The 20344-nt window shown below is 36.2% G+C and overlaps 3 protein-coding genes and 1 pseudogene across 11 annotated transcripts; all 4 read left to right on the top strand.

The window, feature by feature from the left end:
• Positions 1 to 202: 202 nt before the first annotated feature.
• On the top strand, positions 203 to 1239 carry LOC113338096 (annotated as a pseudogene).
• A 733-nt stretch (positions 1240 to 1972) lies between these two features.
• On the top strand, positions 1973 to 5843 carry LOC113318530 (2-alkenal reductase (NADP(+)-dependent)-like). Of its 7 annotated transcripts, XM_026566715.1 has the most exons (7): positions 1973 to 2244; positions 2356 to 2481; positions 2566 to 2660; positions 4437 to 4620; positions 4765 to 4931; positions 5039 to 5121; positions 5336 to 5843. In XM_026566715.1, the coding sequence occupies exons 4-7, from the start codon at positions 4560 to 4562 to the stop codon at positions 5712 to 5714; spliced, it is 690 nt and encodes a 229-aa protein (XP_026422500.1). In that variant the 5' UTR covers positions 1973 to 2244; positions 2356 to 2481; positions 2566 to 2660; positions 4437 to 4559; the 3' UTR covers positions 5715 to 5843. The 7 variants fall into 7 exon arrangements, with proteins under 7 accessions (XP_026422500.1, XP_026422507.1, XP_026422513.1 ...); XM_026566722.1 differs by lacking the exon at positions 2356 to 2481; XM_026566728.1 differs by lacking the exon at positions 2356 to 2481 and having other exon boundaries at positions 2561 to 2660.
• A 289-nt stretch (positions 5844 to 6132) lies between these two features.
• LOC113318522 (2-alkenal reductase (NADP(+)-dependent)-like) lies at positions 6133 to 10836 on the top strand. 3 transcript variants are annotated; one of them, XM_026566693.1, is made up of 5 exons: positions 6133 to 6252; positions 9469 to 9652; positions 9801 to 9967; positions 10076 to 10158; positions 10421 to 10836. In XM_026566693.1, the coding sequence occupies exons 1-5, from the start codon at positions 6199 to 6201 to the stop codon at positions 10797 to 10799; spliced, it is 867 nt and encodes a 288-aa protein (XP_026422478.1). In that variant the 5' UTR covers positions 6133 to 6198; the 3' UTR covers positions 10800 to 10836. The 3 variants fall into 3 exon arrangements, with proteins under 3 accessions (XP_026422478.1, XP_026422482.1, XP_026422476.1); XM_026566697.1 differs by lacking the exon at positions 6133 to 6252 and adding an exon at positions 6600 to 6639; XM_026566691.1 differs by lacking the exon at positions 6133 to 6252 and adding an exon at positions 6659 to 7073.
• A 2429-nt stretch (positions 10837 to 13265) lies between these two features.
• LOC113271791 lies at positions 13266 to 14330 on the top strand. Its single transcript, XM_026521711.1, has one exon. The coding sequence runs from the start codon at positions 13266 to 13268 to the stop codon at positions 14328 to 14330; it is 1065 nt and encodes a 354-aa protein (XP_026377496.1).
• The last annotated feature ends 6014 nt before the right edge of the window (positions 14331 to 20344 follow it).

The raw sequence follows: 20344 nt of genomic DNA, 5'->3' as shown, positions 1-20344 counted from the left end.
TAATCTCACAAACGCCGGTGGAGTCACTATTACAGATCCAATGGCGGTTCCCTGTAACGGCATTGATTATTGTTGTAAAACATGCCGGTAATGGTTGCATATTTGGCCCAATCTCTGTAAAGAAATTCCCTCAACAACTCGTAAGTATCTTTATGATTAATTCGACATAATCTACTCGTTTGCAAATTTTATGTAACAAACAAAGTTTGTATCCGCTGCATCTGGTGCAGTAGGACAGCTTGTTGGCCAATTTGCAAAGTTGATGGGTTGTTATGTTGTTGGAAGTGCCGGATCCAAAGAAAAGGCGAGAATATCTATGATACAACGTAAAATGTCTTTGCTCTTTCAACTGAGTTCTCAACTCCTGACATACTTTTCTTGTTTGATGAAACTTCAGGTTGATTTGTTGAAGAACAAGTTTGGTTTGATGATGCTTTCAACTATAAAGAAGAGCCTGACTTGACTGCAACTTTGAAGAGGTCCGCTTCTACATTTATTCTGTGGGAATTTTTATTAGTACCATAAATCGTCATAGTTTAAACATTTTCTTGCTTTTGCTGCTTTCTTCATATCTTTGTTTACTATGTTCGGATCACGTAGTTATTGTCCGGGGACCAAAACGAAGTTCAATTACCAGTGTTTCCGACTCCTAATTTGTCTGAACACTGGTGTGCGCTTTTGTCTAATCTGTTTCAGGTACTTCCCCAAGGGAATTGATATTTACTTTGAGAATGTGGGTGGAAAGATGCTCGAAGCTGTCCTCCCAAATATGGCTCTCCATGGTAGAATCTCAGTTTGTGGAATGATTTCACAGTACAATCTTGAGCAGCCTGACGGGGTTCACAACTTATTTCTTCTTATATTGAAACGTGTTCATATGGAAGGATTTATTGTTACAGACCACTATCACCTTTACCCGAAATTCATGGAAATGATGAAGCAGCATTTCAAGGAAGGGAAATTAGTTTACGTTGAAGATACAGTGGAAGGTCTTGAGAGTGCTCCTGCTGCACTGATAGGTCTTTATACTGGCCGAAGCATAGGGAAGCAGGTAGTCCGAGTCGCTCATGAATGATTACTTTGTGTGTGAGTCCATATTAACCTAAGACTGGATTTTACCATGAGAACAACCACTATGTCGTGAACCAAGTTGCAGTTGATCTTATTATGGTAAATAGTGTCAGCCAATGGCATAGTACCTAACTACTGATTTCTACTATACAATTTAGTTATGGGCCTTATCTTCCTCCTCATTTTTTTTTGTCACTAAACCACCTGTATGCACGAAATCTCTGCTCTCGGCGGGGTGAATTTGCAGTAGAATCCCTGGTCCTGTCTTAGCAAGTACATATACTGCAGTGGTAAGGCATCGGTGATGATACCAGTGACCTGAGTTCGATTTTTTTTTAAATAATACAGATACTCTGCAGTATTAATATGTACTCCCTCCGTTACTTTTAATAGGCTGATTTTGTTTTTAGAAAAATTTAAGGAAATTAAGAGAACTAATCATTGAAAGTAGTTCTCATGACACTTGTAAATAAAAAAAGTGAAGTCAAATGGTCCCCATGACATCTTTCAGCGAAAAATGATCCCATAAAATTGAAGTAACATTTGACATTCCCAATTAGAAAACAGTCTATTTTTTTGAAATATTTATTTATAGAAACCAACCTATTAAAAAGTACGGGAGGGATTTGGTTGTGGTGTTTTCGGATAGGAACGTGTAGTACATGACTGACAAGAAATGGAAAATTTCTGAAATCAAATCTGCAATCCTGATTGCTCATAATATGCTATGCTATATGACCCAAAATCCGCTGACCTAAAATTTTCAGCATTATCCAAAATTAACAATTGCCGAGCAAAATGTTTATGCTTGTGACTTTTACGATTGATTTGTGGTTTTGGTATCCAAACCCTCCCTCTTATCTCAGCTTCATCTACTTAAAACTTATTAGTGTAACTGCAAATCTGAGAAACACGATACATAGGTAAAAAGACAAACGTACCGAAACGTTACAAACTGAAGGCTGCTATATTGCCACGTTACCACATTCATTTTTCTCACTCCCTAGCCCCTTCTCTCCCAACCGGCGAAAACCCCAAGAAGACAACTCCCCAAAAATTTCATCTTTCTGCTTAAATTGGGTTTTTTTACAATCAAATCCAGAAACCCAGAGAAGAAAAGATGATTGTTTTAGCTAGAAAGAAGAGCACGACCTGGATGCGGCTTTGAAAAAGGTTGGAATTTTGAATATTTGATTTTGTGCTCTTGATCTGTTTGTTTGAATAACGAATAGCCTGAGACTGACTTTTATTCCCTCGGAAAACATCATTTATATCTTTAATCAGAAGCCCCAGTTTCTGTTTCTGTTCAGCCATCACGAATTTACAAGCATTAGTGTCTACAATTTCTAATTTGTTTGAATTTAAGTGCGTTTCCAAGTTTCACAATTGAAGTTCTCCCACTACTAATTGGTAATTAACAATTCCTGATCTTGTTTTAAGTACTAAACTGGAGTATAAGCGGTTCTAATATGTGGTTAATCTGTTTTAGTGCAGGGTGCGGAGCTATAAACTAAGATGGTTCATTCTGCAAAACCCAAATAGTTACAGACAATCCTTACTTCATATGCAGTGAGCCTATTTAACAAAAGGTTTGTGAGGTTTCTTGAATTATTACGTGTCTTGGTTTAGACCGCAAATGTAAATGTCGTCGATCACTTGATTCCCTATTTTCTAAATCAATAGTGCTTTCCGATTCACAGAAGCATTAATGATAAAAATGAGCCCCTTACCCTATCTTGTTAACTTATTCATTCCCCTGTCTGGTCCACCATCTTAAACTTAAAACCAAGGTACAAACAAAACAGCGTTTGCACCGGCACGTTACAAATAAAGAGCTATTGTATACACTTGCTATCACCACATTCCTCCTGCTCACCTCTTTCTCCCAAACCCACCAAAGAGAGTAAGGAAAGTAAGGGGTTTAACAGTCCAAAATACAAAGAATTTTAGTTAGAGAGACAAACTAGAATGGGAAATGGAGATGAAATGAGTAATAAAAGAATCATTTTTAGAGATTACATATCTGGGTTTCCTAAAGAATCAGATATGGTACCAACCACTGATGCAATTAAGTCGAAAGTCCCAGAGGGATCAAATTCAGTTCTTTTGAAGAATCTTTATTTATCTTGTGATCCTTATATGAGAGGTAGAATGGCGTCTGATAGCTATATTCCTGCTTTTATACTTAAGAATTTGCTGGAAAATATGCATAATTAGCCTTTGGAAGCCAATCAGCAAGCGGGGCAGATGTCCCACTAAAAGAGTAGGTTGATTTGCTGTAACTTGTCTTGGTTTAACGGCTAGTGGTGATGGGTCTTGCTAATACCTCTGAAGTTTGATATTTAGATTTCATACATTTATACATTCAGTCGGTTGGTTCTCTATTGTTTAGGTCTCCATTGTTTTGATTGCATTTAAGTCATTCCATATGTATGGAACATAGGGATTTTGCTAAAATACCTGAATCCGGAGGGATGCCTATGTGCAACTATTATTATATCCAGTAGAGGAGTTGTCTGACATTCTTTTTGTTTTCTACTGGATGCGCACTTTCAATGAAGTTCTTAATTGCATTATGAATTTGTTGATATTTTCTTTTTGTTGTTACCATATCTTAGATAATTCTTAAGATGAGATAATTTTCTGTCCTATATGTGATACTACAATAAGTTCATGTGGTAGTAAAAATGCTTTCATTTAGTAGTTCAATTTCGTAATAAAAAAAACCCGTAGAGGACTAGATTAACCCTCATTTTTCCTCTTTGGGTGATGAAAATTTGGATACGTGAAACTTAGGGTGAAACGGAAATCTCACTTTCTAGAATTCCATATTTATTTCTATTCTAGAATGTAAAGGTATGGTTCTGTATGAATTTGGACCCTAAAAAGATTGTCTTTTTCCTTATCAGATAACTATGTTATGATTGTTTCATCTTGATACAAGGACTTAAACTTATTCAAAAGATTTTTCCTTTAATTAGTCCTGATCTGTGAACAATTACTTTGCCCACTAATTGCATGTTGGTCAACCGTTTTTCGTTTTGTCGGGAAAGTTGTCATGTGTGTTTGCTAGTGGTATTAGTATGGTAATGCAGTCAGATCGGTTATGGGTGTTGCTTATGCAGGTTGCATACTTAATACCCTGCACAAGTAAATCTTGTCCTGCATAGTGTTGATTGTCAAAGTTGGATCTATATGGCAAGTGCATTTGTTGTTTATGGAAGCCGAATGTCCTAGGTTGTATATTGTTATATCTGCAATGGGCCATACTTTCATATTAGCAGTCTATCATACTTTTTACTTTCTACTCACTGCTCTGTCATCAAAGTCCTTACATTTCCCTCCTTTTTCTCTGTTATGTGAAGCCAATCATTGGACATGCTGTTTCCGAAGTGTTAGATTCTGGAAACCCAAACTTCAAGCAAGGTGATTATGTGTGGGGGCTTGTTGGATGGGAGCAGTACAGTCTCATCGAAAACCCTCACCCTATGGCCCTAACAAAGATAGACTACACTGACGTACCTCTTTCCTATTACACTGGAATCCTTGGTAAGTTGGTAATTAATTGAATTCCGATGCTTTGCCACAATTATCTCCTGTCTGAAAGAAACTGTGATTACTAACAGCTCTTGTGATACATTTTCATGGTTTGGTTTTTAAGTAACAAGTTTGATGATTCCTGTTGCATCCTAGGTATGCCCGGATTGACTGCTTATATTGGGTTCAATGAGCTTACTTCTCCTAAAAAGGGAGAATATGTATATGTCTCGGCTGCATCAGGTGCAGTTGGACAGCTTGTTGGCCAATTTGCCAAGTTGATGGGTTGTTATGTTGTTGGGAGTGCGGGATCCAAAGAAAAGGTGAGAATATGGTACACCTAATTGCCCTTTACATCAAAAAAATCTCTATACTTTTTAACCTAGTGCTCCATTGATAATTATCTTTTTCTTGTGTGATGAAACGTCAGGTTGATTTGTTGAAGAACAAGTTTGGATTTGATGATGCTTTCAACTATAAAGAAGAGCATGACTTTGCTGCAACATTGAAAAGGTCTGAATCCAAATATATTCTGTGGGACTTTTTATTAGTACCATTAATCATATTAGTTTGAACCCTTTTCCTTCCTTTGATTTATTCGTATCTTTGTTTATTATATTCAGATCACATAGTTATTGTCTGACCAAAACGAAGTGCAATTACCAGTGTTTCCAGCTCCTGATTCGTCTGAATATACCGATGTGCGCTTTTATCTATTCTGTTTCAGGTACTTCCCTAAGGGAATCGATATCTACTTTGAGAATGTGGGTGGAATGATGCTCGAAGCTGTCCTCCCGAATATGGCTCTCCATGGTAGAATCTCGGTTTGTGGAATGATTTCACAATACAATCTTGAGCAGCCTGACGGGGTTCACAACTTGTTTCTTCTTGTCGTGAAACGTGTTCGTATGGAAGGGTTTCTTATTTCAGATTACCAACACCTTTACCCGAAGTTCTTGGAAATGATGAAGCAGTATTTCATGGGAGGAAAGTTAGTTTACGTTGAAGATACAGTGGAAGGTCTTGAGAGTGCTCCTGCTGCATTGGTAGGTCTTTTTAGTGGCCGCAACGTTGGGAAGCAGGTAGTCCGAGTTGCCCATGAATGATTACTTTTTATGTGAGATGTATTTTATCGTTAGAATGGATTTTAGCTTGAGGTCAACCAATATGAAACGAAATTCGCCTCAGTTGTCAATACTACTTCTTTTCTTTCTTTCTTTCTTATTTCTGCATAATTTGCGTGGCTCATTCTTCATCCTGTCTTTTCTTTGTTTCTCGCAAACCCATCTGTCAGTGAGTGCACAAATTATCTGCTCATGCTGGAGTGAATTTGCAGGGGATAAGAGTTATCCCTTATCCCAACTTCCGCTCCGCATAACCTGTTAGTGTAAATCTGAAAAACACGATACGTAGGTAAAAAAACGGATGTACCGATACGTTATAACTGAAGGCTCCGATATTGACACGTTACCACATTCATTTTTCCTCGCTCCCTCCCAGGCGGCTGAAACGCCAACACTGAAAGCTCCACAAAAATTTCAATTTTCTGCTAACAATCTAGAAACCCAGAGAAGAAAAAGTGGCAAACAAATGATACTTTTGGATTTAAAGAAGAGCACGACCTTGGGCGCAGCTTTTGAGAAGGTTTGTAACCATTTTCTTGTTTGCGCCTTTGATATGTTTGTTTAAATGACCAATAGCCTGATTGACGCTACTTCCCTCGGAAAATATCATTTATCTCTTTAATTGGAAACCCATTTTGTATCAGTGTTTTCAGTTCCTAATGTGTTTGAATTCAATTGTGATGTCAAAGGGATGCACAAAAATATCAGGTCATGTCGGAGTGCTTTTGCAAGTTTCACAAATTCTGCGACTAATTGCTATCTAACAATTCCTGATCTTGTCTTAAGTTCCAAACAGGAAGTACCTTCTGTTCTAATATGTGGTCGAACTGTTTTAGTGTAGGTTGCGGAGCTAAGCTAAAATGGTTCATTCACATGATAAACGCACCCTAATAGTTTATTCCAGTTGGTAAGAATATCTTCAATCAATCAGTTGTTCTTATCCTAAAATTTAATATAAAGACAATCCTCAGGAAGTCGTTGACATTACATACCCGAAGAAACTCCCGAAAGTGAAAACCGTGATTAATTGAAGAGAGTAATTAAAGTTAGAGAATCATCAATCAGTTTCAGAAACCCATTGATCTGTTCTGTTATAGAGAAAGAGAAAAAATGGCAACCGGAGATGAAGTTAGTAACAAGCAAATTATTTTTAGAGATTACATATCTGGGTTTCCAAAAGAAACGGATATGATACTAAGTACAACTGGAACAATTAGATTGAAAGTTCCGGAAGGATCAAATTCTGTTCTGTTGAAGAATCTTTACTTATCTTGTGATCCTTATATGAGAGGTAGGATGACCCAGTCAGATAGTTATGTTGCTGCTTTTACTCCTGGAAAAGTAAGACTCTTATCTCACAGTTGTTTTTCAATGTCCAATTTTGGGTGTCTTTGAGGATTGTCTTTATAAGTAAAGATTAGTATCTAATTCGTTTCACTTCATTTGAGTGATATAATTATATATGAATGAATTTGGACCACAAAAACAACGCCACTTTCTGTGTCGAACAACTATGTTAATGACTATTTCGTCTCGATACAAGGGCCAAAATTTTATCTGAAAACCTTTTTGCTTGACATTAGTACTATTAGGCATGATGTGTGAACTAATCCTTTAACACCAGTTGCATGTTGCCAATGCCATGTTGGTCAATCTTGTTGGTTTTGGAATGCATTCCGTAGAAGTTACATACCCTGCTCATGGTTGTCCAGCTTAGCTCTTCATTGTCTTGGATCTACAATGCCAGATCCGTTCCGTCTGTATCTACGATGGATTGTATATAGAATTCTATTTAGGGATTTTTAACAAACTGCCACACTTGCAAATCCCGATTCAAGAAAATGCCACCGTTTTTTTCAAAGTTCATTAAATGCCACAACCGTTAGATATTCCGTCAGGACCCACTAACTCGGTCTATAATCATTGAAAAAGTCAATACAACGTGTCAACATTACCTAACTACCCTTGAATTCGTGTTGGTCCAAACTCGACAATGACTCACACTATTAGGTCGATTTGAATCAGTCACAAGAAGCAACATTACCTAACTACACTTGAATTCTCTTTCTCTTTCCTTAATTCTCTTCCTTCTCCTTCTTCTTTTTCTCCGGCGTTCCAGAGATGAAATCTCTGTTGAGAAAACCTTGCAGAAAATTAGTGAAACCAATCAACCGAGTGTGGTGCTGATGAGTTCATAGTTGGGTTTGGTTAGAATCCACGATTGAGTTGAAGCGAAGTGTTTCTGTGAAGGTTAGAGTTTGATGTTGAGTTTATTTGGAATTGATAAGCTAAACGGGATGTTAACAGATGAAGATCAAAGGGTTATTGCTAAATTGAAGTTGTAGTATTGTCTTGAAGAAGAATTGAGATGTTAATGAAATTGTGAAGAAATTAGGGTTCCTGAAATGAATTTCGAGATTCAATTAAGGGTGAATAAGAAGGAATTAAAGGATGGGTTGAATAGATTGGAAGATTTTGATCGATGAATTGAGTTTGATTGAGAGAATAGAATATTTGGGAATTGAATTAGGGTTGGTTAAGAACTGATGTTGATGGATGAACTGAATTGAGGGTTTAGATGATTAATTGGAGGTGGGTTTGATCTGAATTGAGAGTCACGGTTGGAGACTAGCTTAAGTTCAATAGTTAGAGTTTGTATTTGGAACTCAGATGAATTATGAAGTTATCTGGGATGAACTGGCTGGTGCTTGAGTAAATGAGTTTGAGGTAATTGTTCTTCTCTATGAATTTTGTTTAAGTTATGCAGTTTTGTTGTTAAATTTATGGACGTATCTATAGACAGTGAATTGAGATGGATAAGATGAGTATGGTGGTTATGACATGAAGCCATGATTACAGTTTAGAATTTAGGGTTTGAATGTATGTTGTTGGTGTTGTCTATGCAGATGGAAGCACTGGTGGAATTGAGATTTAACAGAAGGAAAGACAAATTTGAAGCTCCTGTTGTTGTTGACTGATCGAATGGACATTAAGCTCACTGCCATGGAATGAATGGGTCTGTGAGAAAGAGGGGTTTTGAGTTGAGGTAGTGATTCATAGGCATGGTCCTAGTAGTGTTGTGAGATGATTGTGCTGTGAATGTGTTTGAGTTTGAGTTATGGGTTGCAGAGAAGAATTTAGGGCTCAAGATAGAAATTGAATGTGTTTGTGTTAGATTGAATCATTGCAGGGACACGATAAGTTTATTGGATGTTAGAGAACTGAAAAGAATGAAGCAGCGATGGAAGTATAGATGAATGTTAGGAATTTGCAGGGAAAATGGCTGAAATTTGCCTGAGAAAAGCGCAGAAAACAGCTGAAACTCGATCTAATCTTTGTTATGTTGAATCAACTCGGTACCGGCGATGGCTTATTCTGGTTAGCGCGATGACCGATCCAACCAGCCAACTCAGACCGGCAATGACTTACACTGTTCAAAATAAGGAATGGGTTTGGTGAGTTGGTGACAGATTTGAGGGTGTATATGTCTTTTACTAAGCTGGATAAATGCCACCTATGCACTAACTGATGGCAACAATTTTTTTGGATGGAAAAGGTCAAACGTGTGGCATTAAATAAACTCTGAAAAAAACGGTGGCATTTTCTTAAACTGCAAATTGGAAGTGTGGCACTTTATTAAAATCCCCTTCTATTTACTATTTATGCTTTGTCAGTAAAGTCTTTTTGTGGTCCTTCATCTCTTTTTTTGGGGGGTTGACATTTTAAATATGTGCAGCCAATCACTGGATATGCTGTTTCCGAAGTGTTAGACTCGGGAAACCCAAACTTCGAGAAAGGTGATTATGTGTGGGGGTTTGCTGGATGGGAGCAGTACAGTCTCATCGAGAACCCTCACCCTATGTCCCTAATGAAAATAAGCTACACGGACGTTCCTCTTTCATATTATACAGGAATCCTTGGTAAGTTGTTAGTTAACTGAATACCCATAATTTATATCTGATGTCTTAAAGAAACTGTAAACTTTAACAGCTGATTGCATATGCTTTCATGATTGTTAGGTTACTAGTTTGTTGATTCTTCTCTGTATGTTACATTGTTGCACTCTAGGTATGACCGGTATGACTGCTTATGTTGGGTTCAATGTGCTTGCTTCTCCTAAAAAGGGAGAATCTGTATATGTATCTGCTGCATCTGGTGCAGTTGGACAGATGGTTGGCCAATTTGCAAAAATCATGGGTTGTTATGTTGTTGGAAGTGCCGGATCTAAAGAAAAGGTGAGTGTATGATGCACCTAATTCTCACCTGGACACAAAAGAAGTTTAAACTCTTGCAACTCAGTGCTCTATTGATGATTATCATTGTCTTGTTTGATGAAATTTCAGGTTGATTTATTGAAGAGCAAGTTTGGATTTGATGATGCTTTTAATTATAAAGAAGAGCCTGACTGGACTGCAACTTTAAAAAGGTCTGAATTTGCATTTTATTTTGTAGAAATTTTTGATAGTACCATTAATCAGATAAGTTGATAACCATATTCTCACTTTTGGTTTGTTCATATCTTTGTTTACATTAACCCCACGTGGAGAGTGTCATTCGTATCTTTTAGTTGAAACTATAATTTAATTTCGTATAAACTTCTCAATAATTTTTAACATCTCAATAATTCAACTACCAGTTTTTACCAACGCCTAATTTTTTGTGCACGTATGTCTTTAATGTATTATTAGGTTATTCCCTAAGGGAGTCCATATCTACTTTGAGAATGTGGGTGGAAAGATGCTTGAGGCTGTCCTCCCAAATATGGTTGTCCATGGTAGGATCCCTGTTTGTGGAATGATTTCACAGTACAATCTTCAGCAACATGATGGGGTTCACAACTTAACTCAACTTCTCAAGAAACGTGTTCGTATGGAAGGGTTTAACGTTTCAGACCATTTTAACCTTTACCCAGAGTTCATGGAACTGATGAAGCAGTATTTCATGGATGAAAAGTTAGTTTATGTTGAAGATATGGTGGAAGGTCTTGAAAGTGCTCCGGCTGCGTTAATTGGTCTTTTTACTGGCCAAAATGTTGGGAAGCAGGTTGTTAAAGTTTCTCATGAATGATTTACTTCTTATATGTGAAATTTATTTCTCCTTGGACTAGACTCTACTCTGGTTAATAATTGTACTTTGTGTGTGGTCAATGAACTCTTGCAGATTCCTCATTCTAAAGCAGCTATGATGCTTGGCCTAAAAAAGTTTAGAATTGAATATTCAAGGCACTGCCTTGGGACGAAAATCCTTCACATCCCCCTACCTATTGTCCACCACGGTTATCCCCATGACGGTAATGAACCATGACTGTTTAGTCGGTACCCACTGTGGGCCTCTAAGGTTTCACCACGTCGGGAAACCGAGGTTACGTTCATCTCCAACCGGCATGTTTTCGTAGAAGTAAATTCAATGAAACATCCTATTTAAGATAACTTCATTTACTTACATCTTTAGATTAGCGTGATTGATAATACTAGCAAGAACATAAATTATAGTGATGATAGACAATCGCACACGGCACAAAGATTACGTGGTTCACCTACCCTTTGTAGTTTACATCCATAGTATCACCCCGAAATCTTTCATTATGATAACAAGTTAATACATCGATAAAATCAGCTAGTGATAACCAACTTAGAAACAAGAAGACATATTACAAAGAGTTTACTTCTTCGTTTGTTCTTCTTTTTCCATAAACCTCCATCGTTGTGGTTGCTTCAACTTTAGATAAGAACATGAAAAACATCATGAATTCCACCTTCTCCCTTATAAACCCTTGAAATCTTAGATTTCTCTTATACTCGCTCTTTGTACGAGTCACTCTTTTCACCTTGAATTTGTCCATCGCCAACTATTGTAGGAAACAATAGTTATGACCCTTACCCTTTGTCAAGAGGTTTGCTAAGAGGATAATTTCCGTTCACCATATAAGCCCTCTTGTAGTAAATACGTCCTTGCTCCCCAAGTTTTAGAGAATTTCTAAGAATAGGCCCATGCCTTAACTAGGAAACCATATTACTTAAGAAACACCCCAAGTTATGTTCCCTGAAACTCCGCAACCATCTTCACCGAACAAAACCCCAACATTCACCACCTTTTCTGACGTGACCGCCGTCTCCACTCCAACAAGGAAGTGAATTTTTTAACACCTTACACAAGACCATCCTATTGAACATCATCACTAGCACGGATCAAAGTTGTCTTATACCTTGAGCTTGAACCACCACCTAAGCCAAATTACCCTTTGCACTTGCACCATCGGAATAGCTATCTTGTCGATCTTCTAGCATCACCAAAAAAAAACTTCTTCATATAATTTATACAAGTTTCTGCATCAACTTGTATCAAACTACTTTGTCTCCATGATCACTCATTATTCCACCTTGTAGAATACTTTTTCTTCGAATGTCTAGCACTTAACATTGTTTGAACTGAGCCATCAAACAATTCCAGGAGGATTTCACCAACTCCAGTAACCAACAATCGTGAGTCATCCTCCGTGTAGGCAAAACAGGCTACAATATTTATATGTTGTGTATGAACGATTGTCACTCAGCACCAAGGTAGTCAATTTCGGCCATCTCGGCCGAAATTCCGCCGAAATTTCCCTTTTCGGCTCGTAACATAGCGGAATACGAAATTCCGGTGATACGAAAAGTTACCGGAAAACTCGGTTATATCGGTCAAAATTCCACCGATTTTACCCCCGAGATAGGGTGTTTTAGTAATTTAACCTAACTAATCCTAATATCTATTCCACCGATTCACTCTTCTTCACTTCGTTTCTTCTTCACTTCGTTTCTTCTTCAGTCTTTGACTCTCTCTCACATAATCGAAGCAAGGTATGTTAATCGAAGCAAGATTAGGGTTTGTGGTGTTAATCGAAGCTAGATTTATATATTTTGACTTTTGAGAACTTTTCTATCATATTGTGAGTTCTTTTGATGTTAATCTGAGATTAGGGTTTTGAATTTCAATTGAAGCTTTCTTTGTTTAATTACTGAATTTGTTTTTCATGGGTTCTTTTTGATTTGTCATGGGTTCTTGTTGATTTGCTGGTGAGGTCATTAAATTTTGAGTTCACTTCATAGTTGTGACAGTGTTTGATGCATGTTAGGGTTCTTGTTGATTTGCTTTAGTAATGAAGAATTGGGTGTTCGGTTTCCTCAGGTAGCAGTATTAACTGCTGGTTAAGCTCAAGAAGTATTTAATTTTGCTTTGGGTGGCTCAAGTAATAGTCTTCTTTCAGCTGGATGCAAATCTGAGGTAGGCATCCATTCTATGCTTCTCTCAGGTAGTAATGTGGTTGAGGTGATGTTTGTGTCATTATCTGATATCAATTTATAGACTATACATCGATGTTCATAAGTAGAGTTTTATTAGGCAATGGTAATAATTTTGTCCTAATAATTGGTTGTATTAGCCAGTGGTGTACCAAGTTCAGTTGGCTCCCAATTGTAAGAAAGTTCAGTTGGGTAATAGAGTTTGCTTATTGTTCTCATAATTTCAATTTGACATGAATTTCAGGTTGTGATTATGGATTCTTCTAATGCATCCAATTCTAATAAATCAAACACTACATGTGGTTCAATACTCCCTCAATCTTCTAGTCTGACTCAAACAAGAGATCCAGCATGGAAATGGGCTACATGCAAAGATCCTGCATTTCCGATGAAACTAAGTTGTACGCTTTGTAACAAAGAAATGCGTGGTGGTGGAATTACTAGGCTTAAGCAGCATATCACACAAGTCAAAGGGAATGTTTCATCATGTATGAAAGCAACAGTTGAAACTATAAATGAAATTAGACAAAATGACAGTATAAAGAAGTTAAAGAAAGCTCACAGGGATAACGTTGATGCTATGTATCGTCGCACACAATCTGATGAGAAGTCTAATGCTGATACTGATGATGAGGACCATGAGGTACAAGAAGTTGAAAAGAATTTTAATGTGGGAAGTAGTAGTCAAGTAGTTGTTCAGAGTCAGAGTAAAAGAAAATTCAAGAGCCAAAGTAGTTCTAGGGGTCCAATGGATTTACTCATGCAGACAGACCACCAGAAAACTCAGCAAGCCACTCTTGACAGAAACAGTTCAGCGAAAGAGAAGTTAAATAAAGATGCATTGAAAAGCATTTCAGCTTGGATGACTGAGAACTCTATATCTTTTAATATTGTTCGATGTCCAAGTTTCCAACAAATGATCTATGCAATTGGTGAATATGGTAAATCTATGCCCGCGCCATCTTACCATCAGATTCGCACAAATCTTTTCAAGGACCAGTTAGCAGAAACAAAGAAGTTTGTTGATACATTTAGGATACATTGGAAGAGGTATGGATGTTCTATTATGTCCGATGGTTGGACAGATGGGAAAAAGCGACATCTTATTAACTTTTTGGTGAATTGCCCGAAAGGGTCAGTTTTCTTGAAGTCTGTAGATGCGTCAAACAGAACTAATGATGCTGATTTCATACGTGAGCTTGTAAAGGAGGTAATTGAAGATGTCGGGAAAGAAAATGTGGTTCAATTCATTACTGAAAATGGTTCAAATTCTACACTATTGAATCTTATGAAATGGATAGTGATCCAAAGTACATAGAAATCAAAAGAGGACTTCATACAGCAATGCAAAGGCTTATACCCAATGAAGATGAACTTGATGCTGCTACGGGTGAATTGAGAAAGTATGCTGATGCTGTTAGGATCTTGGGAACTCCGCCTTGCAAAAGAAGAAGAAATAAGGATCAACCTCGTAAGCTTGTTTGTTCTTTAAGTTTAAAGTTTGACTACATTTGTGTTAGATAGATTTTATAACTACTTTGTTTATATTTATAACAGATGAATGGTGGATTACATTTGGAGGAATCGATGCGCCAAACCTACAAAAATTTGCAATCAGAGTATTGAGTCTTACTTATTCTTCTTCCCCATGTGAGCGAAACTGGAGCACATTTCAAAATGTAAGTATTCTAATCTTTTACACTGATTAGTAATATTCTGAATATGCACGAACCATGCAATTCCAGTACCTATATTTTGAATTAATTGATTGTGGAGTGTTGTATTACTGTTAAGACTTGACCATAACTCATTTCCCTTAAGTGCTCTGTATAGTAGGTCGATTGAACTAGGAACATAACATGCCTGTATACCCCTATGTTCTTATGACAACAAGCAACAAAAAAATTAGCATGTGCTTACTATTAAGTATTTTAGTTGAATTACTTACTTATCTTATGTATTTTAGTTGCACTCGAAAAAACGAAATCGCATAACGCAACAGAAATTGAATGATAGTGTTTTTATCCAGTATAATAAGAAATTGCAGCGTCGTTACCTAGAAATCCAACAATATAACGATAATGATAAAGTTAATGATCCTATTTTTCTGGAGGAGCATGATGAAAATGATGAATGGTTGGAGTTACGAAATTTGAATGACTTGGAGGTTCATGGTGATTATGTAACTTTTTATGATTTGCAAGAGATAGTTAGTGAAGAACGTGGGACTGTTGGTAGTAAAGGTGCCAGTAGTTCTCTAAGTAAGTCTACGTATCCAACTAACTCATAGTATGATGGATATGATACTGATGACTTGATGTTGGACACTCAAAATGGGCTACTCGGTGGTGTCGGGAATGATGGAGTTACTTTAGATGATGATATCTATGATGAATCAAATTATATTGATTAGAATTGTAATATCCTTGTTGTTCCTTTACTTTGTACACATTTTGTAACGTTTACTTAGAGCGTGAGACTACTTTTCTTGGTTGTGCAATCATGATACATTCTTGATAACCTCTGGAACTGGCTGTGGATGTGAAATGCTTCCAATTTTATTTGTGAATGGAATTAATTGTTACTAATAGTCTTTCAGAACTCTGGCCTCAGCACAATTTCTCATCAATCCATATGAGAGTTAGTGTTTACGCCTGGTAATTGAACCTGGAAACAAACACTTCTTATTATAAAAGTTGGACCCGAAATTACACCGAAATTTGAAAACGGAATCTCCCCGAGACAACGTTGTACCAGTGTCTCGCTCGGGAAAGAGATAAACCGGAATCCGAAATTAACTACCTTGCTCAGCACCACCGTGATTCAAAAGATTCTCTTGGAAATATTTGCAGACGCCAAATTGTACCTGCGAACGATCTTCTCTTGTAAAGAAAAACTACTTCAACATGAATCATACTCACATCAAGCAAAGTTGTCGAATCTTTCTTGATATCATCCTCTTTTTTTTCGACCTTGATTTACTCATCATCTTCACAAACTAGATCATTCCTCTACGAACCAAGACTTTCTCTTCTTTGAAATTAAACCTCTTTTCAAATTACCAATCACTAGAATCTCTATCCACCTTCACCGCACTACTTGTTGGAAAACCGAGGTTATCTTCATCTCAAACCATCATATTACATAGAAGTAAAAACATCTCACTTTAGATAACTTAACTCAAATCCTTTACTTGCATATTTAGACTAACATGATTGATAATACTAGCATGAATACAAAGTATAAATAATCACACACGACACAAAGATTTGTATGCCACGACTAAAACCACACCGAGAATCTTTCATTATCATAACAAGTTATTACGTCGACACACTTCCTATGATCAACTAGTTATATAACCCACTAGTGATAAACGACTTAGAAACAACAAGACATATTACCAAAAGTTTACCTGTTTGGTTGTTCTTCTTATTCCATAAAACTCAACCGTCGTGGTTGATTTTACTTTAGACAAGAACATCATGAATTCTAGATTCTCCCATATGAACCATATAAATCCTAAATTTCTCCTATACCCACTCTTTCTAAAAGTCATTCTTTTCACCTAGATTTTGTCAATCACACCAATCATTGTAGGACACAATAGTTGTGAGCCTCACCCCTTGTCAAGAGGATTTCTAAGAGGATGATTTTTGTTCACCATATAAGTTCTCTTTTATAGTAAATACATCCTTTCTCCCCAAGTCTTAGATAACTTCTAATAATAGGCTTGTGCCTTAATTAGGATACCAAAACTTGCAACCACATAACTTATGAAACACCTCAAGTTACGTTCCGTAAAAGAACCATCTTCACAGAAGAAAACTCGAACACGTCATTCCAAGATAAAGGGTTTAGATGGATCCCATTTTATTATGGAAAAAATTGGGGGGGTGATAGTAAGGGACATGTAGCAATTAGGAATCATCTTCACAGAAGAAAATCCCAACACACCATTCCAAGATAAAAGGTTTAGATGGAAGTCATTTTGTTAAGGACGAAAATGGGGTATGATAGTAGGGGACATGTAGCGTTTCTGGCCTAAAGATGTGTTTGATCATTCAGCTCTTCTAGGCTATCCCTTGCATAAATAATAATGGAGGAAAGATATGTGAATCAAAAGGATGTTTTCTCTCTTGAGAAAGTAGAGTTCATTAGGGTTGTTTGGTCGCCATCGTCCTTGTACTGGATAAACGACATTCAACTAATTTATCTATCATTTGTAACTTTTATATTTTTTTTATAAGTATTATCAGAGGTAATCATTTTTATCCTAATTAGTTAAACACCTATTGTAATTCAAGAGCAGAAAGAATTCAACTGACTTCCGTTTTTACATTGTTCATTGTCATATCATGTGGAAACAATATTGTTAGTCGTTCACGCATTTGTTGTTTGTGCCCCCACCGTAGTTATATATAGATGTTTATATATGTATGTAATTCGAATAATATGAATTTTGTGGTAAGTTTTGAACCAGTTAAGTTGATAACAATGCAATTACCATTTTTGTTATGCTAGATATCTTTAATTTAAATGGGAAATTTATGTTCAGACTGAAAATACTTGATAATGTTTATGTGATACAACATATACCACATATATTGTTATATGAAATTACAACTATTCAGTTAATACCTTACTGAAACAAAAATTTGGGTTACTTTATCTGTTGAAAACGAATTGTTATTATCTTTAACAGCAGAATCATTTGTTGATAACTTATTCTATTGGAAATCTAGTTTTCCTAGAATATATTGTTGCAAATTTGAAATTTGCATGCGTATAATTGGACCAATAGTGTGTGTTGAAGTTCTTGCCATTTTTAGCAACGAAGAGCCTACATATGAAGCAGCAAGCAAGGTTGTAGCTCGTCCCTCGTCTTGGCGCAATTTCTTTTTGAAGATTAATATTATGGGATGTTGAATCTGAGAATTCTCGAAACACAAGAGAAACGATAATGTAATAGTAAAAACTTCGTTCCGTGGTTACAAAATTGATTATGAACGGGAGCATGCCGGCTGAAACCATATCGGCGTAATCACCATGATATCCGAAACGTAGATATAAAATGAACGTGGTAAAACATCCGCTTTCCAAACATGATATAGTTAACCAAAGACATAGGAAGTATCAAATAGGTAACGGACCTGTCTGATAATGTTTCTTGATAAGGTGACTATGATACGCATAATACCGATAGAAGTACCATAGAGCGTCAATATTGTACTCATGGTTCTCTTGTTCGACATATGTGATATCAAATTTTAAAGTGCTCATATTATCAATATGTTTATTATCAAAATATAGTGATCAAGTTAATTAATTCTCTCTTCACATTATACTAGCACAATAGTAATTAAACATCAAAATAATTTTGTGTAGTTAAATATCAATTCAAGCACATTTCACCACATAGCATTCTTGTTGCACTAGTTAATGAAAGATACTTTGTACCTCACTCCATATAACTTTCGTATACTAGTGTTATATTTTCAACCGAAGGCGTAAGTATTCAAATAATTTGGAAATCACTATAGAAATTGCTCATATACAGTTATTAACTAATTAATATGTGATTCACGACTATTGATATTACACAAAACACATATTATCAACGTGATCTGTAGCACAATGCATAATTGATACACAACTGATTCAATATCTCATTATTCGTTAGAGATGTGATACAACACTCCATTTTTCTACTTGCTCTTATTTTGTTTCATGAGTGTTATATTTCAACAAAATTGAAATCTCAAGTATGTTACAGATAAATGTACTCACTAGTACCAATTTCTCATGTTATATTCAAAGTGACAAAGTACCATTACAAATGGTTCTAAGATCTCGCACTAATCTAGAGCTTTGACACGGTTATTAATAATCTGGAAAAACATGCGCAATGTTATTGCAAATACCATATATCACAAATTACAATTCCATGTCATAAAATTAAATATGAGTTTTGGAACTACAAACTCCATTTGAATCATCATTTCAAGAAAAATGGTTACTCCGGGAAAAATAATTTAGTCAATACCACTTTTCCGCCCGTCAGAATTTTTCAATGTTTATCAGTTTCGTAAAATATCTAAACAAAACTCTTAGAACTATAAAAATTCTATAATTTGGTGTGGGTTATTATCAAGATACCTACCATATTCGGTTAAAAGGACTCTCATAAGCTAAGAGATTCGTCGAAAATCTACAGCTGACAAAAAACTCAATTTTTTTTCACTCCATAGCTAACATTCTTAGATTTCCATTGTACTATCAACATTAACGATTCACAAATCAATCATTCACTTTCGATTATTACGTTTTATAATGTCTTAATTAAGATTGTTGGATGTAATAATAAAAAATGAGAGAAAATTAAATGAACAAAAGTTATTGATATTTAGATCATTTGTAATGAAAGCGATTTGATGAAACGGATGAGCTCCACAAATCTTCGCAACATGAAAAAATTGGAAAAAATAAAGTGAGTTACGTGTTCAACATGTTGTCTTCAAGACATTAGCGTCCAGCTATACTTAAAAGTAATGCTATAGCCCTCTAGAGTTGCTCAACTTGAGCCTGACAACTCTAGGAAAAACCTCAAGGAAAATTTCAAAAGCTTCGTAAAAATATTAAAACCATTGTTTGTTTGTTTTTAGGTCTTTCTAAAAAAAATAGAGAAATCCTTTTTTCGATGCAGGACTAAGGTTGGGAAATCTTGTTTTGATAATCTCTTGTAAAGTGGGAACTATTTTAGGAGAATAGAGAAAGATAAGAGGAATGTGAAGAACAATCTTATTAGGAGATTAAAATAGAAGCATTACATAGTATCCTTCATATACAACCCTAGGAATCTAGTTGGTCCGCACATACATGGGTCGTAGGACCTGTAACACTCTCCCTTGTGTGGTTCAATAACAAAACAAAACTTTATACACAGTGCTTCACATATATAGTTCTTCAAATGTCGTTCTCCTTGATGACTTGTGTCGAAGTACATTGCCTCATTAAAACTTTGATAAGGAAAACCCAGTGGGACAAAACCTTGGTACAACTCTTCACATGTAATACTTCACATGTTGTCTCGTACTTTACATGTAGTTCATCACATGCAATACAATCTTAAAAGACTGATGAGCCTAAGTTAATTGCCTCGTTAAAACTTTGTCAAGGAGAACCCAAAGGGATAAAACCCGAACTAAAGAAAAAAAGTACAATATTAATTAAACTTAGAACATAGTTGGATGTGTATACGTTGCCTCATTAAAAACCTTGTCGAGTAACAAAACCCTGTGGGAAAAAGTAACCTCGGTGAAAGAAAATATA

Source organism: Papaver somniferum, chromosome 1 (assembly GCF_003573695.1).
Source record: "Papaver somniferum cultivar HN1 chromosome 1, ASM357369v1, whole genome shotgun sequence".
Lineage (NCBI taxonomy): Eukaryota > Viridiplantae > Streptophyta > Magnoliopsida > Ranunculales > Papaveraceae > Papaver > Papaver somniferum.
The sequence above is the reverse complement of the archived record's forward strand: the minus strand, read 5'-3'. Positions and strand labels throughout refer to the sequence as shown.